The 17,062-nt window shown below is 41.4% G+C and overlaps 1 protein-coding gene across 2 annotated transcripts in view; it reads right to left on the bottom strand.

Annotated features, from left to right (window-relative positions):
• Nucleotides 1-3,331: 3,331 nt before the first annotated feature.
• The window catches only part of MOSPD1 (motile sperm domain containing 1), a 14,053-nt gene continuing 322 nt past the window's right edge, over nucleotides 3,332-17,062 (bottom strand). The window contains exons 1-6 of one of the 2 annotated variants that reach the window (XM_010715195.3): nucleotides 16,912-17,005; nucleotides 11,480-11,737; nucleotides 11,221-11,296; nucleotides 8,083-8,309; nucleotides 6,316-6,477; nucleotides 3,332-4,001 (exon numbers count right to left, since the gene is read on the bottom strand). In XM_010715195.3, the coding sequence (XP_010713497.1) occupies nucleotides 3,970-4,001; nucleotides 6,316-6,477; nucleotides 8,083-8,309; nucleotides 11,221-11,296; nucleotides 11,480-11,633 (651 nt within the window). In that variant the 5' untranslated portion in view covers nucleotides 11,634-11,737; nucleotides 16,912-17,005 and the 3' untranslated portion in view covers nucleotides 3,332-3,969. Of the gene's footprint in view, nucleotides 4,002-6,315; nucleotides 6,478-8,082; nucleotides 8,310-11,220; nucleotides 11,297-11,479; nucleotides 11,738-16,911; nucleotides 17,006-17,062 lie in introns of those variants that run through there. The other variant, XM_010715196.3, reaches the window with a different exon arrangement.

The following is a 17,062-nucleotide window of genomic DNA, read 5'->3' on the forward strand; positions in this document are numbered from 1 at the left end:
ACAGAGAGGTTCAGGAGTTGCTATTAGAATATGTGAGCTCTTCGTACCCTGTCTTGTCACCAGCTGTCAGATGGAGTTTAAGTTGTTCCCTCTTCTCATAAGCACAGAGTTAAAATATTTGTGTCATTGAATGTTTACAGTTAAATTTCTATAATTAAAACTGTCTCAATCCAAAGAGAAGCACTTTGCTTGAAACATACTGTTCAATAGCTAGATATAACAGTTGCCACCTCGCTTCTCTGTGTATCGTCTGTTTTCAAGGATTATGTTGTGGATGATTTTATTGTTCTGAACCTGTAACAGTACAGTCTTCTCACTTCTCGTTTGGTTTGTGGTTTCTGAAAATAAGCATCCTTGTTGGATGTGATGAACCTGGGCCTGAGAAACAGGCAGGCCATGAAGATTCTTCAGGCAAATTTGGCACTCTCTCCTGTGATAAATTATGGCATGTAAATATTTGTCATTTCACTGGACATGAACTGACGTAGGAAGAGTTAAAGGTTCTATTCTTTGGATATCTGGTTCTTACTGCTGCTTCCCCCCTCTGCGGAGGAAAATCAAAACCATGGTGTATGTATCATGCGTTGGTTTTTGTGGCACAAAAATAGTGCACTGTTTTGACTTCCAGTCTTTCAAGTAGCTTAAATCAGGTGGTGGCACTGAAACTGATGCAGGAAGCTTCCTGCTAAAAATAAATCAAGATCCTTTCATTACAAGCACATTGACTTCAGCAGTAGCTCTTCGTTTTGGACGTGTCTGAATTGATATCCCACAACAGAGGTGTCACAGGAAACCTGTTACTCAGGCAGCCCTTATCAGCCTTTTCTTCATGCTGAGGGCAGCCATTGCTTTCATTTGTGCTGCTGTAATCATGATTTTGCTCTTGCTTAATATATTCCTTTGTGTAATTATTCTCTGCTGTTTCACAGACCAACCTGTGTTACTTCACTTGCATTTAATTCCACAGTTTATTATCAGTGTGGTTATGGAGCTTTGTAACTTTGAGAGCTGGTATACGTTAGCTTTGGTTTATTGTTTAAAGTGAGCAGAGCAGCTCATTAGCTTACAGCAGAGAGCTTCTGCAGGTTGAAAGCTGTGTATGTTCAGAGTGCATTGAAAAACAAAGACTGAAATATGGCAGTTTTTTGCCAAATCTGTTGCACAGCCCCCCTCTGGTTGAGGCTTGCTTGGTATCACACATTTGCTATGTATGAACATAAAATTACACGCAGTTGACTTTGAGAATTCTTAGCTAGTTGATTCCAAAAAGCATTTCTTTGCTTTGCTGTTGCAGGCACAGCTCTTTGCATGACTTCTCTTGGTTGCCACAAATGCCACCGTTCAACTGGTCAAGTAAGAGCAGGAACTGTAACCAGCTGACAGTGTGTTTGCTTATGTTCCCTGGGCACATTTTGAGAAATGTGGGCAGTAGGTGAGTCCTTTTTCAGGCTATTTCTGTGTAAGGCTGCTGGGCCCACTTTCCAGCCTCAGGGACATCAGCTGTGCTCCCTGCTGGGATGAAGTGAGGGTGTGAAAAGCCCTCCCTGTCCCTGGAGCTCTGGCAAGGTTGTGTTGGCTCCACTGTAGTTATAAGCATTCTGTGATTTGCTTCTTCAGAACAAAGGGGGAAATGTAAGCATTTTCTCATCGGACAAGCAAACATCTAAAGGAGATGGTGCATCACACCTCTAGCTGCTGGGAGGGATGCAGCTGGAGAGGATCCTCATAGCGCTCATTTCCTGCCTGCCAGCATTGCTTGTCTGAGATAGCAGTGCCATAGCAAGCCATGGGTAAACAAGTTGATTGTTTCTGCTGGGTGATCTTAAAGCACTCCTGTCTGCTCAAAATACTTCTTCATCTCAAGGAAATGACTGTTTTGTTTGTCTTAAGCAGTCAGGAATGGGAAATGACGTGAACGCTTAACTATTTTTCCTGGTGTTTGAAGAGGAAGTGTATTCACTGCCTCAGGTCTTATTTCCAGAGGCATCCAGTGTTTGCCACAGCCCTGTCAAAAGGCCTCAGGATACCAGAGGTGTGTGCATGCAGATAGATAAATGCATCCTGAACGTGTTTTAAGCCTTGTACACCCACCCCAGAGGAGACCCAGTGTCTCCCTGTGCCTTGCTGTGGCACGAGGTGATGCATTCCCCCAGTTCTAAACTGCAGCTGTGCTCAGGTCTCGCTTCTCCAATGCTAGAGTAGATCTGTGACTATGTTGTCATCTCCCTGACACGAGAGAGTCAAAATTTTCATTTTTTTCATGTTTATTCTGCCTAAGCATGAGCTTTATCTACAGCTGCTGAGTTATGCTGTGCATGGAAACTTTATCTGTGTGTTGGTCCCGGCTTGACCTTGAACAAGAAACATTCCAATGTTTTAGTTCTCTTGATTGCTGATAACTCTTTGTTCCCAATTTCTTTGCTCAAGGTGTTTGTTCCATGCTGGTTGCTTCTTTCTAAATCCCATGAAAATGAATGTTGGCAACGTGTGTCTCGTGAAACTCCAAATTAGCAGCGCAGGTGATTAAAAATAACAATACAATAAAATTAGTAAGCTACAAGAATGCAGCTTCCTAGCAGCAGGAAAACTCCAAGCCGTGCCTGCCTCTGTGTCTAACTGGAAAAGAACTCTGGCTGTAGCACAGATCTGGAGGAACACCAAGAGCTCAAACCAACACTTTATTTTTTAAGATCTATTACTGTCTGTTTCTTTATCACCTGATGCTGATAGATGACACAGTCTCAGTTGCTGGCAATCAAGCTGAAGTAACGTTTTTATTGCCCTTTAAAGGTGCGTTACATGTAAGAAATTTACAGTCGTTATTAATGTAAATTCAACCTCATCCTTTTTTAAACAGCAATGTCTGTGTGGTTTCCTTGTGCTTCTGTGCACAAAGTCCAGAAAAGTGACCTATAACATGCAGAAGGGGAAAGTTTAACTTCCAAAATGTTTCTTATACAAATCAAAGCATATTTATTATATCGACTCCTTATAAATCTGTATGTATGAACCAAATGCAGTCATAGTGAAACGAAGCAGTAGAAATGTTGTAATTAAACATCTCTGCAATGAAATGTGAAATGGGATAAATGTTCACCTGGAATGTAACACTGGACTTTGAGCAGGAGTTTCTCACACAAAAGAAATCCTGCCTCAGCTGTAAGGTGTGGTGGGGGAAGGTGGAGACAAAAATGCCTTTGCTGCTCTGCTTAGTTTGGTCTGTAAAATAGGAAAAGGTGCTGAATTCTGTATTGGTGTGCAGTGCGAGTTCAGGTTCTGTTAATGCCACGTAGCTCACAGGTTGCATGCAGCCCTAAGAAATGAAAGGATCTGATTACAGAACTGGTCTTTATTGTCTACAGTCGATACAAAATGTCTGTTGCAGAAATTACTTCCCCTGGTAAGAAAATGAGCACTGAGTGATACATCGGTAACAATGAAGTAAGGAATTTGAGAATTACTTCTTCACCTAAATTTAATGGTTTATTTCATAGTTTCACTGATGAAATTTTCCATTTGCTTCAATGATTAGCCACGACTGCCATCCTTCTGGTACATATACAGAAGTGTCAGGCATCAGCCCCAGCAGGTACAGCCACAAACCAAAGGAACGCTTTACACGACAGTTTGCTTTTATAGTGATCACGCACTGATGTGAACATAGACTAAAAATAACAAATGTTGCTTTAATAAGGATTTTTTTTTACAGTAGGCGTAAATATAAAAGTGTTTCAAATCATTTTCACAGGTATCACTGAACATTTCATAGCTGTCTGTTACAGAAGCACCTAAAAGTGCTTTGAGTCTTTCATTTATTATACATAGTTAAAATATATTACACTTCTGAAGGTATCTTAGATCACTGAACAGAGTTGCTAGCATCTTGATGAGCCCAATGGGAGTAAAAGGCAGTCCACATTCATGATGTGAATATACAGTAAGGTGTTTGATGTCCTGTTAAGTCATTGCTCATGTTCTCAAAATAACCATGGTGATGAGACCTGGAAGGAAGGATTAAGAACTAAGTGCTTTAATTTTTCGAGATAGAGGAGACAGAAGTAATGCATGCAGAAGGAGTTTATCCAGACCCCTTACATAAGCACTAGAAGTATTGCTCCAAATCCTGATGTAGACAAAACTCAGTGTGTTACATTATAGCAAAGTGTTGCCTTGTAGCTAAATCTCAAAGAAGCCATAAGTGCTCTGTACAGCCATCTGACTGCTGCTGGAAAATCTCATCCATGTTAAAATCTAAACAGTAAGTTTAACACGGGCATGGAAGCCATTGGTTTGATGTGGGATGGTTATGGGCAGTGTAATTCAAATGCTGAGTCATCAGTAAGGCAGGTTAGCTAAAAGCTAGAAGACATTTTTTATTCATTTCTCTGCAGAATAATACTTGTCCTAAACTAGTCTTTGATCAATCTGCATAGGGAGCTTTCTGCGGGCTCTGTGACCTTTAAGAAGAGAGGGGGAAAAAAAAGTCTGCTCTGACAGAGGCCTAAAAAACTCCCAAATTATTAAAAATAGGCTCCAGAGATGAAAGCAGAAAATACAGGGTTAGAAAACCTACTACTGCCACACTGAAAAACACACTGCCATTATGTGTTGATAAAGGAAAAAAGTTCATAGCCATGAATTTATTTAGTACAGAGCAAAGAGGCACATGGAAAAACATACAGCCTTCTGTAACATCAGAATAGTAATTCATCAGTTCTTAGGCAATCTTATTTCAGGCTTGGAATATGTTTCTATAATAGCCTTTCACAGCAGAGATCTTACAGCCTACAGATTTCACCAGACAAAGAAATCGCTGAGACTCTTTTGCTATGTTGCCTCTACATACTGATGTAACTTATTTAATTGATAAAGATTTTAAACATAAAAGCATGACAGAACAGAATTGTAATGCTGCCTTCCATTAGACAAGCATTTCATCCCATTAAGGAGGAATTATAGTTCAGCTATTTGTCAAGGTCTGCATTAGCTCAGACAATCCCAACTACCAGAACTGCTGTAGGCCCTAATTTAGATTATTTAAATCACTGCAGAGTAACAAGCTTCTGGAAGGTGCTACAGAACAACCTGCACTGTGTCTGGGTTTAACTCATTTCTGTAAAGCAAATTCTTCTCCAATGTCATGTAGTCTCATTGGTGTGGAACAAACCTCCCTTTTCAGTTAAAAACGAAACAATCCAGTTGTACTTCATTGTGGAAGTGTTTGCACCTTCTTCTGGGCAACCTACCTGTGCTGTAGATAAGTGCTATACTCAGAGGAGCCTTTTCATGAGCAGTAACAACCCTGCCCCCAGTAGAATCAAGACCTGTAGGAACTTCACAACACATCTACAACCAGGTAGGTTGTTGCAGAAGTATGAATTCAAATGGTTTAATACTACAGGTGTCATCAGCAGAAACTGGGACTATTTTCCAAACTAGAGGTAGACATAAAACCAGGATTACTGCAAGATTCTAATCTGAAAATACAATGCCATCAGCTCAGATAAAGACATAGGCTTCTGGTTAGCAACAGGTGAGATTTAAAAGCCTTTCAGCAGATGAACTTAGCAAAGTCAGTCACTAAACTGTGTGCATTTAATCAACAAGATCTTACATTCTTTCCCACCACTACCTCACCTCTAGCTATCAGTTTGAAGCTGCCTATCTCCTTTCCTTTAAATTCTCAGTTCTGCCAGGTAGTGGGATGGGAGAACTGAGTTAAGTGGGAGTGCTCTTCCAATCTGAAATAGCTACAGAAAAACAGTCAAATCAAATGAAGCATGCAACTTATCCATGCTTCCTAATTGAGGAGCAAGTTAGCAATCACGAAGAGGGGTGGATGGCAGAGATCTCTTAGTAAGCATCAATAACCATTTCTTTTTGAACATTTCAACTGCTTATCAAGAAAACAATGAACACAGCCTTTCAGACCAGCTCATTTGGCTTGGAGAGAGAAATAGAACCAGAAGAGTTCTAGGTTCTGCAACAGATTAACTCTGTATTCAGTGTAAGAAACATAATACATTCCACTCAGTTTTGTTGGCAGGTGATTATAGGTATTAGTAATTGGGCCAGTCATTGAATGAAGGCAAAACTAGTATGTAGAAGCCTGTATACAATATTGACTAAAATCTGGTCTAAAATATAAATTTTCCCTCATATATCATTCTGGCTGTAACTTAAAATATAACTGGGGTGGAAAAGAAAATATAAGGCAGTTCTTTGTCTCCAGGTTTCCTGAAGCTGCTGACAAACAGCTGAGAAGTTTCCCAAATCACAAAAGCTCCTCTAAAACACAAAATCCAGAATACTTACCTAAAACATAAGCAGCAACTAACTTTTGATTCACACTTAAATGGAGGTAGAGAGGCACCAGGGATTCCATTTCCCCCAACGTAGGTAGCATTAGTGCTGCAATACACACTATTCCCAGGAAGACTGTTAGTAAACTCGGTCCCGATGAGGCAGGTCTGTTTTCTGAAAAACAAAACAGTACCACTTGTAAGGAACATCTACCCACACAGCATCAGAGCTGCACTACCTTGATATTTTATCTTTATGAGTTGGGAGGGGATAGAAAACAACTTACACCCACTTTCCTAAGCTTTTTGCATCTTGCAGTGCAGGAGGCTGCTCCCTGTTCCAAGGCTGATGTTGGAATTTGTTTTCATCTGACTTTCCAAATCTCTCCCTTCTAGAGGAACAGAGCCTGCCAGGCCTAGCAGCTATTTATACACACTCCTGGCAGTTAGATGTTTCAGCAATGCTGGAGGTTTCACTATGCACCCTGACATTGATACGTTCCCTGAGCAATTAGTAGTTAATTGGGAAAGAACACCAAAAGGAGGTACAGAGGCAGAAAACTCTTACAGCTCCAGAAGTCTTGGCTAGAGCAAGAGCACAGGCTGTTGGCCCAGGTGAGTTTTCCCTCTTTCTTTAAGGGAGAATTTAAGGCCTGCCCCAGGTCCAGTTTACATGCCACAGCTGAGTAGCATGTTTAACTTGCTTTAAAAACTGAACTACCACAACAATCCGGTATCACCCAAACAAGGAAACGCAAACTATAGATTCATTTATCCTCCATGCTCTTTGCTGTGCTGCAGTATAACGGCTGGAACCTCCTCAATGACACACTTCAAGCTGTTAACGTGTTAGTTGACAATGCTAAGAACCACCTGTTAGAAATTAACAAATGCTTTTAGAAAAGTTTTCTATCCTCACGTGACTGGCATTGTGTGTCCTATTTTAATTCCAGTAGACTGTTATTTCTAGGTTGCAGGTTATATGCAAAGACCATAAGTTGCTGTTTGCTGCTTTTCTGTAAGCAAGCAATATGATTTAATTAAAGGCTTAAAGAAAAGAAATAGTGTTTGGATTAAGACCAATATCAGATTGTTCAGAATGGTTGAAACCCTCTGTACTGGAACAGCTATCACATTAACAATGTGTTCTGTGGGCCCAGAGACAGTGTAGGTTGTAGGTTTAGTTTAACCACGTATCCTCCTACAATACATACTGAGATGGATCTGGTTTTTTTTTCTTAATACAAGGCGTTTCATTAGCCAGCAAACCATTTATAAATGCTGACACAGTTTGATTTTAGCAGGAGAAACAGTCTCAAGCAAGTCAGTTTCTTTTCAGGAACTTATTTTTGTTCTTGTCATGAAAAGCAAGCAGTGACAAGAATATTACACTTTAATTCAGCAAAAGTTGATCCATTCAGATTCACTTCCAGTAAGACACAATACTTTTTCCTCTCTCTCTCTCTCTCTCTGTCACTTTGAGCTGTTTGGCCCAGGCTTTGCCCAAGACTTCAGATTCACTTCATCATATGCAAAACATATGAAGAATTTCCAGCTGGCAATTTTGGTTTTTTTATACTTTTCAGACAAAGAAGAAAAAAAATATTAATCAAGACAGCACAAGCAGAACTGTCATAGTTTGCTTTTTGAGTGCAATCGTCCTTCGGGGATAAAGGTAACTAATAAGAATTATTTTAAAGCTTATTTTAGTCTAGTCTCTCTATTATTTAAGCTATTCAAAACTGATTCAGAGAACAGGATGGATAAAGATTTCAACTACCTGGTTGACACAAAGTCTGCTCAAAAAAGACACTTTCAGACAGGTGTTCTTTTATTCGTTTTTCTTCCTCTTCCTTTTGTTGCGGTGGTTCCTTTGCAGATGGAAGTAGAGTAGCAATAATCTCCTTTCTCCCCAGTGCTTTCCTCTGGCTTTGCTCGGACACTTGCAGACGGAATTTATCTATCACACCATAGTGAGCAGCACGAACATCTCTGTGGCGAATCACACTGCAGAGTAAAACAATTTCAAGCAGAGGAGAGCTGGTCAAAATGATGCCTCGTGTGGAATCATGCCCTGCAATGCCAATGTTTCCCGTTTTCCCCACACAGATGCACTGCAATAGTTCACATCCCCATGCTATCCTCAGTCACTCAATGTTCTTGAAGATCTGATCTTGCCTCATCTCTCTCCTCCCTGTGTTTGCTGCACCATGATAGGGTATTTGAGTTCCTAAATATATCTGCTCCAATTGGCTGGCCAAAAAAACCCCACCAAAACAGTTATTCTTTCTCAGAACACACCATTGGGGAACCTGACTGCCACTTTTCACAAAACATCCATTATCTGGAAGATGCCTCCTCTTAAAACAATTCTGCTCTATGCTGTCCAGTATGTCAAAAGGTAGAGGGGGATGTGGGGTAGATAGGGAGAAAAAAGGACTGCCAAATGCTTGGACATACAAGGTGATGGCAGAAGTCTCTTCAGGAAAGCAGGCTCAAAGCTTTGAAATTATATTTTCCCAGAAGCAAAACTAATTCTCTCTATGGGTAAGAGCCATCTAGATTTAAAGAGACTTTCAAAAATCAGAAACTCACCAGTTTAAGGCACGTAACTGCAATTAAAATTACAGTTATGTACCTATATAAACATTTCCCATCCCTCAGTGAACAAGCTTGGCTCTCAGAGCTCCGTGCTGTCAAAGCTTTGCTCAGCAGTCTTGTTACCTTGAGCATATTCTGCATCCTGAACTGAAACAGTGCAGACACCTGACCAGCTAGCAAGAGTTAGGCCTGCTGTTATCTACACAAGCTGCAATCATACCCCTAACTGCAGCATAGGCAAACACTGAGCCATGCCTGGAGTCCATTTGCTCCCTCACAAACTTTTGTACTGTCCAGCAACCGCTGTGAACTCTGCTGTTTTGAATAAGTTGACCAAGATGGTTTCAAAATTAAGGCTCTGTGATAGCTGTTACATTACTTCTAGTTTTATGGTATTTTATGTGAAAAAATCATATGTAGGACATGTAAAAGGCACAGTTTAAAAATAACACTGATCAAAGGCAATACAGACCTTTGCAACACTGCTCTGCTCACCTGCCTCCTCTCTGCATTTATGATTCATTATGAAAATACCCATCTAGCCCAAAAAAACCAAAACATTCAGGTTTTTAAGTCATATCAGCTCTTAGAGTTAAAACAAAGTATTTTTCTGGAATGGAAGACATTTTTTTTTTGTTCTTCTTTATGAGAGGCTACTCTAAATTTCTAAGATAATAATAGCTAACCTGAAAAAACACCTGTGTATAAGTGATGTGGCTTCTGGAAGGTTGCCACGTCCTGAGGGGAAAAAGTGGTTTTACCTTAATTAATACATGATAAGCTTTTTTGAAACAATTGTAAGAGTACCACGTTTGTGATACATATGCATTAAAATGCTACAAGAAACAGATGTTTGTTTCTGGTTTCTTTTAAAGGAACTGTAGCACAACAAGGTATCTACGATCACAAACACAGAGCAAGTTCTTAGAACTCGTATATAGTTTGAACAGACTGTTCAACAAGGAAACAGAAACTAAGTCATCCCTCCTAAGCAAGAAGAGCATACAAATGTCTGTGGTTTTACTTTAGAAACCAAGCAGTGTGCTTATGTCAGGCTTCAAGAAGCTCAGTGGTGGTTGGGTGAGTGCTTTCATTAAAGCAGAAGGATTTTTCCCCAACAATACTTTCATACAACCCTGAGAACTAAATCTGCTGTTCTGATAAATTCTCTCTCCCTTTAAGACTTCCTTTATAGTTTTTTGCTCCTCTTAGTACGTGGTACTATCAACCTAAACAAAATCTGTACATAATGCTGCATTATGAGAACACGCATCTACTGCCAAGCAAAGACATGTTTTCTGCAGACCCTTATAAACAGATACATGCTCATGTTTCTTTTCAGAGGCCACTGCATAATTAGAAGCTCCGTAGAATATGTTTGTCTGGCAAGTGGCCACACTTACCTAGTACTGCTCATAGCTTTGCAGTCAACACTGACATTGGACAACGTCAACAGAACCAGATGGGGTTTTCTTTGCCACACAAAAACTCCCCAGGAAATAGGCATACCTCTTATTTAACACATTTGTTTAAGCCAAAGATAAACTAAACATCAAGACTGTGTAAATGTCTGCTAAACTCTACCAGTAGCTTACTGATATCCTCATTAATTTTGTTCTATCTGTATTTCACAGAGATAATGTTGCAAACTCAATGAAAAAAGCTGTGCAATTTTATCATATCTATTGGTTCTTCTCCTACTTTGAATTCTACCAGCCTGCAGGCCCTACACATTATTGGAGTAAACTTAACCACGTTCATTTTTCCTCTGTTACTGTGTTGGGACCTGAAAGAAGTAAAGGAGGAAGGAAGGGTGGAGAGAGAGAGCAGAGAGTACAAGACAGGTGGTCAGGGTGAAGGATGGCAAAAGTACCTTTGTTAAATAGGTCCCAGAAAAGTGTGTTCAGTAGAACTTCATACATTTTCACTTTGTCAATCTGCAAACAAATATTCCTCACAAAGAAATCCCAACCCTAGGGGTGGTCTTGTTCTTCTTGTTAGAAATAACAATAGTACTCAGAGACTCCATACTCTCACTGATGGTTTACAAAGTATACCACAGGATGCATTTAGTAGCATTTCATTTATGCTTAAAGAGCAAAACTGAAGGAGCAATCTCCAAATCGTTACCTTTGCCTTAGAGTAAAAGACAGTAAAGACTGGATGGCCACAAGAATACAAGAGATCAGGAAAGTATGATAATATTTATATAATTTAGCTGTGTATGCTATCGTTTACTACCTCTTACAATAATGAAGGAAGTTAAGGTAATCAGATGTCATGCTATCAGGGGAAAAACAAACCACTTTTTACTTACATATCAACACAGCACTGAGGCTTCACTGCACCGGTCGCATCAACCACCGCATATTTATTTGGAGTTGTACAAAGAACTGCAAAGGAAAGGACAGCAGAGGTGACAAGTCACAAATTAACACTTCAGTTATTTCATCAACAGATATATGTGAAGACAGGGCTTTGGTTTTGTCGCAAATATGATTTGTTACACGAACTATAATTGGATTGTTCAAGATCACCAACTAATCCTTAAATACAACTTAACCTAAGAAACCCACCTTTGAATTTTAAGGCAAACTCATAGGGGTTATATAGAGTCAACACCTGCTTGTGTGTCGACTGGTCATCTGCATAAAATATAAGTTCTGTAGGAAAAACAAAAACAGGAAGATTTCCTTCCACTAACTCTGGCTGTCTTCTTTGTTGCTGCATTGGCACTGAATCCTCCTTGCTGCTTCTTGTGTTCTTATGAGTTTTGTATCTTCAGCAACTTCACTTTTAGAATCGTTTAAGAATTCCAAAGCATTTTGGCAATTCTGAAGGAAAAAAGGGAAAAAAAAAGAGAAAAGGTAAGAAGATTGTTCCCTGAACCTCTATTAAACTGAGGCAGACAACAAAGATGTAAGAAGGTAGAACTCGTATACAGGTAGATGCATAACCAAATATTGTCATTCAGAAATGTGGAAATGCCTTTTCTATTCGCACCAGATTGCATCTATGTAACAAACTGCTCTAAAAGAAATGGATTAGCACTTCTTCAGCCCCCAGCCTGCCCTGACTCTGTGAGATGACTGTGCAACACAAAGCCAACAACACAAATAAATGCAACTCTCACCTCATATAACAAACAGTTGAGAAAAGAGCAAAATGAGGAAACAAAGCAGCAGGCATCACTGAAAGGATCTCAGTGCACTGTGACCTATGCAGACGTTCCTGGATGAAGTGTAACTGAAGTATCTGCTCACACAGGCAGATTCAGAACAAAGGAATGGGGAACATCTTCATGCTTTGTCTAAACTAAGGTCTTGTTATGATTGCACAGTAGTTACTGGCAATGGATCGGAAATTAACTGGGATGAATAACACCAAATAGATGTTGGATTTCTTACTGGGTTAAGAAAAGAGAAAGGTTTTCTACCAACTCTGCCTCTAAACAAAACATAACCATCGTAATTCTCCTTTGCCACCCCCACAGTTTTTATTCCAAGTCCCATTCCAGAACTAAAACCAGAACCTCTGACCTGATCGAGCAACAATCCCAAATGTAATTTGTCCAATAAAATTAAGGGCAGATTCCTCAGCACGCTCTGCATGCCAGTGATCTTACACACTGCAGGCACAACACAGTGAAACAGCTTCACATATTCTTCCCTCAAGATTGTCAGATTTTATTGTACTTCCTCTAGGTTTATTATCAAACTAAAGGCGTCCTGTGAGGCTCAGCTTTATTCTACAATAGAAAATAATAAAAGAATAAAAAGTTCCCAAGGCTCACGAGCTGTGATTTCTACTTTCAATGCAGCTTTACAGAACACCTGTTCCAGCTGTTCTCCAGACAAATAACCTGATCTGGTTGCACCTTAAGAAATTCAGTTTCTGAAATGTCTAGCATTGAATTCCCATAGCATCCTGAACAAACAAAAATAAAAGCTTGGATTTTTGCATTCAAAACATTGTGATGTTTACCTTTCCGAGCACCACATCGGCGCTTTGTATTTGAAACGTGACAGAAATGAATGTTTGCTAGAACATATTTTTGCAGTCCCATCTTTAGGTTGTGTTCCATGTTAAGCTCTTCTATTTCTTTACTTTTTTAAAATAGCAACTTGTTAGAGAACTGCTCGCACTGAACACCTCTCCCTGGGCCCACTTTCTCTGCAGAGCACAGGTTGACTTCTGCTCACTGAAATGCTACTAAGAATACTCTGACAACAAATCCCCAATGAGAGCGTTCCAACGCTGATGCTCTGCTACCTTATTAAGAAGGGACTGGAAAAAGAAACAGGTCTGTGAGTGGTAATTTGGGCTCCGTGGTGCTCCTTCGAATTGTCATAAATCCATTTTGTTTCAGAGGAATGAACAAGCTCTAAGGCCACTGCATGGAGCAGCTGTAAACAATGTTTCCTGCAAAACTGTACGAGGCATGGCAAAATGAGACTCATTGTACCATTTAAATAGATTAGTATACATCAAATATGTTATTGTATTATTATGACTATATGCCAAATAATCAGCATAAGAAATAATGTCTTCTGAAGCTTCTGATGCGCAGATTTTGTACTTTATTATTTCTTTTTCCCCCCAAAATTAACACAGTATGCAGTAAGTCCACAGGAGAACAACTGGTTCTCAAACATACCATACTGCATACATTGTACACAGCAGATATATAAGCCATCTTCTTGAAATGAACAACTGCTTTCCTAGTAAGTGTTTTAAACTTCTGCACAACCACCACCAAAATACTGCCAGATATTTTAGTGACCAGATTTATTAAAATGTAAACCATTTCTTTTTATTTAATGATTACAAATGAAGTATCATAGCATCATAGAATGGCCTGGGTTGAAAAGGATCACAGTGATCATCCAGTTTCAACCCCCTGCTATCTGTAGGGTCACCAACCAGCAGCCCAGGCTGCCCAGAGCCACATCCAGCCTGGCCTTGAATGCCCCCAGGGATGAGGAATACCACAGTCCCATTAAACACTCCATGGGTTTCAATCTGATTCCTGGCATCACTGCACAGCTCCAGTTTCCTCAGCTCAGCCAACAGCAAGCAGCCAGGTGCCCCCAACCCACACATCACAGCATCAGCAGAGCTGTGCACCATAAGCCTACCAGCAGGTCTTGTTCTCACACATCCATTGGTAACAGTGCACAAACCTTCCTGGATTCCACGAGCTTTCACACTGAAAGCTACCAACCCTAAAACGAAGTACATCCCATTATTGCTTCCTTTTCTTATTTAACTTGGCTGGATGAGAAGTTAGCACTCAAACTGGCAGAAGTAAAATCTGGCAAACTCAGCTCTACAACAGACATTTGCTGACACAGCAGTGTCATTCAGGATATAAAGTTGTAGATTTCTAGGCAAGCCACAAGCATTCCTTTTGAGAGAATTATTTCAGCTGACAAATCACCTTGCTGGGATACCTCACCAGGTAATATCAGCACAAGTACTTTTCCCAAAGACAGCATTATAAGTTGTACAAACACAGGGGAGATATGGCAATTTAGGAGTGCATCTTTCACATAGTGCTCATCAACAACAAACTGAACTGTCTTTTTTTTTTCTTTTTTTTTTTCCCCTAAACAGAGGAAGTCTGTATCATGAAAATGCCTTTGCATGGATCAAACCTAGAGCAGGACTCCTGCTGATGCCCAGAGCACAGCTATGCAGTGCTGCCTTGGCACCGTTGGCAGAGCACTTACAAGGAACTTGGCCATTGCTGTTCTCCATGCTGCACTACAACACAGCACCTCCTACCAGATTACTTTGTGCAGCCAATGGTCACCGGAATTAATCCCAGAACACAAAGATAAGCACAAACAAATGCTTACAAAACAAAGACCTGTGGTCTCTATCTTTGACCACCAGCACAACTCCGCATAGCATCAGGACTGTGCCAAACTCAATGCTCCCTGCAGGACGGGGCTGAGGTGGAACACCTGAGCAGTGCCAGCTGCTTTCCAGTGCTCTCTGCAGTCCACACCAACCATTATCCATGATATTTCCTTCAGCTCAGTAAGGATCTTTCCTCCCTGAAGCTACTAAATATACAATGCATGTGTCACACCAGCATGAACTGTCAGCATTTCCTCTGAAATCCCTTTCTTCATAAACTTAACAGGAAAAAAAAACACCACAAAGTGAAATTTCTCTCTAGGCTCAGAAATGACAGCCGTTCTGATTTGTTTTTATTTAACAATTATGTGCAGAAAAAATAAATCAAGGAGGGGGAAGCTTTTTGTTCCAATTTTAACTTCCATCAGCCCATCACTATGGCTTCCCAGCACACTTGTTTGTTTTTTTTTCAAACAGTGGCAAATAACAGAACATCATTTGGTAAACACTTTATTCAGAGAACTCTTTAGAGCCATAGTTTCCACATTCTCCTTTTAAAAACTGTAATTACGGTGTAATCTATGTTTGTTCTATCCCATCATCTACCCTCTAAATCTACAGAAGAAGCTTTTCCACACCATTTACTTAACAAACACACAACTGAGGTACAGATGACTTTTGAGCACATATTCACAAAAATAAGCCATAAAGTCCCCAAAATTCCTCCCAATGCCAGGAGAAGTTTAAGCTTCAGTGTGAGCTCCGTGCAAACAGAGCATAAGATCTGAAGCAGATCTATTAACATTTCATCTTTCCAAAAGTTTGTGAAGGCCTCAAAACAGACTTACGCAACACAATGTTTAAACTACCTGCAATTATCTTGGAGAGTCATCCAGTGATGAGCACAGAGCCGGCGGTGGGGATGGCTGCGTTCCATTATTGCCAGCTCTGTCACTGACCCTGTGACCTTGAGCAAGCTGGTTAACCTCACTTCAGTTTGCTGATCTAGGAGGGCACATATTCTGCAAAGCACTGAAGTGGGTGGACAGTGACATCAGAACTGGCAGAACCACTCTGAGACTTTCCAAACCCTCTGCTACTGCACAGAGTGATGAGAAGTGTCACTGAACTGTCCTCTGGATGCTGGAAATAAGAAGACTCCCAGAGGAGGTCACTTATTAGAACCAACAGCACAACTTGCTTGATCCACACTATTCATCATAGAATCAGAATGGCCTGGGTTGAAAAGGACCACAATGATCATCCAGTTCCAACCCCCTGCTACGTGCAGGTCACCAACCAGCAGACCAGGCTGCCCAGAGCCACATCCAGCCTGGCCTTGAATGCCCCCAGGGGTGGGGCATCCACAACTTCCTTGGGTGACCTGTTCCGGTGTGTCACCACCCTCTGTGTGAAAAACTTCCTCCTAATATCCAACCTAAACCTCTTCTGTATCAGTTTAAAACCATTCCCCCTTGTCCTATCACTATTCACCCTTGTAAACAGCCATTCTCCCTCCTGTTTATACACTCCCTTCAAGTACTGGAAGGCCACAACGAGGTCTCCCCAAAGCCGTCTCCTCTCCAAGCTAAACAATCCCAGTTCCCTCAACCTTTCCTCACAGGAGAGGTGCTCCAGCCCTCTGATCACCTCAGTGCCCTCCTCTGGACCCGCTCCAAGAGCTCCACGTCCTTCCTGTGCTGGGGGCCCCAGGTCTGGACGCAGCGCTGGAGATGGGGCCTCACAAGAGCTGAGCAGAGGGCGACAATCACCTCCCTCTCCCTGCTGGCCGCCCCTTTTTTAACACAGCCCAGAACACAGCCCAGAGTTATTTTTCCTTGACTTTTTAAACGCCGACAAGGTGACAACAGCAGCTTTGTTCCCACACACCGGAGGGGCGTGCAGCAGCAGGGACACGTGGAATCCCAGCCGGGCTCAGCTTCTGCTCCATGCACAGGGCGCTATGGGGGCACAAGGGCGCTGCGCCCCGGCCCTCGCACTCACACCGCGCTACGTGGCCTTTCATCCCCAGGTTCAGCTGCACAGATCAAATGTCAGGACGGCACCGATTCACTGCGGGAAACGCTCTTCCTTGAGAGAAACACGGGAAAGAAAACGCTCAAATTGGACTCTTAAGACGCACCTACTGAAGGCAGAGAAGCAGGAGCGACGGCACACGCTCCATGTATCCCCTTTGTTATTCGGCAGCGGAGATCAAGGCGGCGGCGGCGCTCCGACAGCCCGACCCCGCTCCGCCCGGCACAGCGCGCTGCCCCCGCCGCGCCGCCCCTCAC

This window comes from Meleagris gallopavo, chromosome 9 (genome assembly GCF_000146605.3).
Source record: "Meleagris gallopavo isolate NT-WF06-2002-E0010 breed Aviagen turkey brand Nicholas breeding stock chromosome 9, Turkey_5.1, whole genome shotgun sequence".
In the NCBI taxonomy this organism is placed as follows: Eukaryota; Metazoa; Chordata; class Aves; order Galliformes; family Phasianidae; genus Meleagris; species Meleagris gallopavo.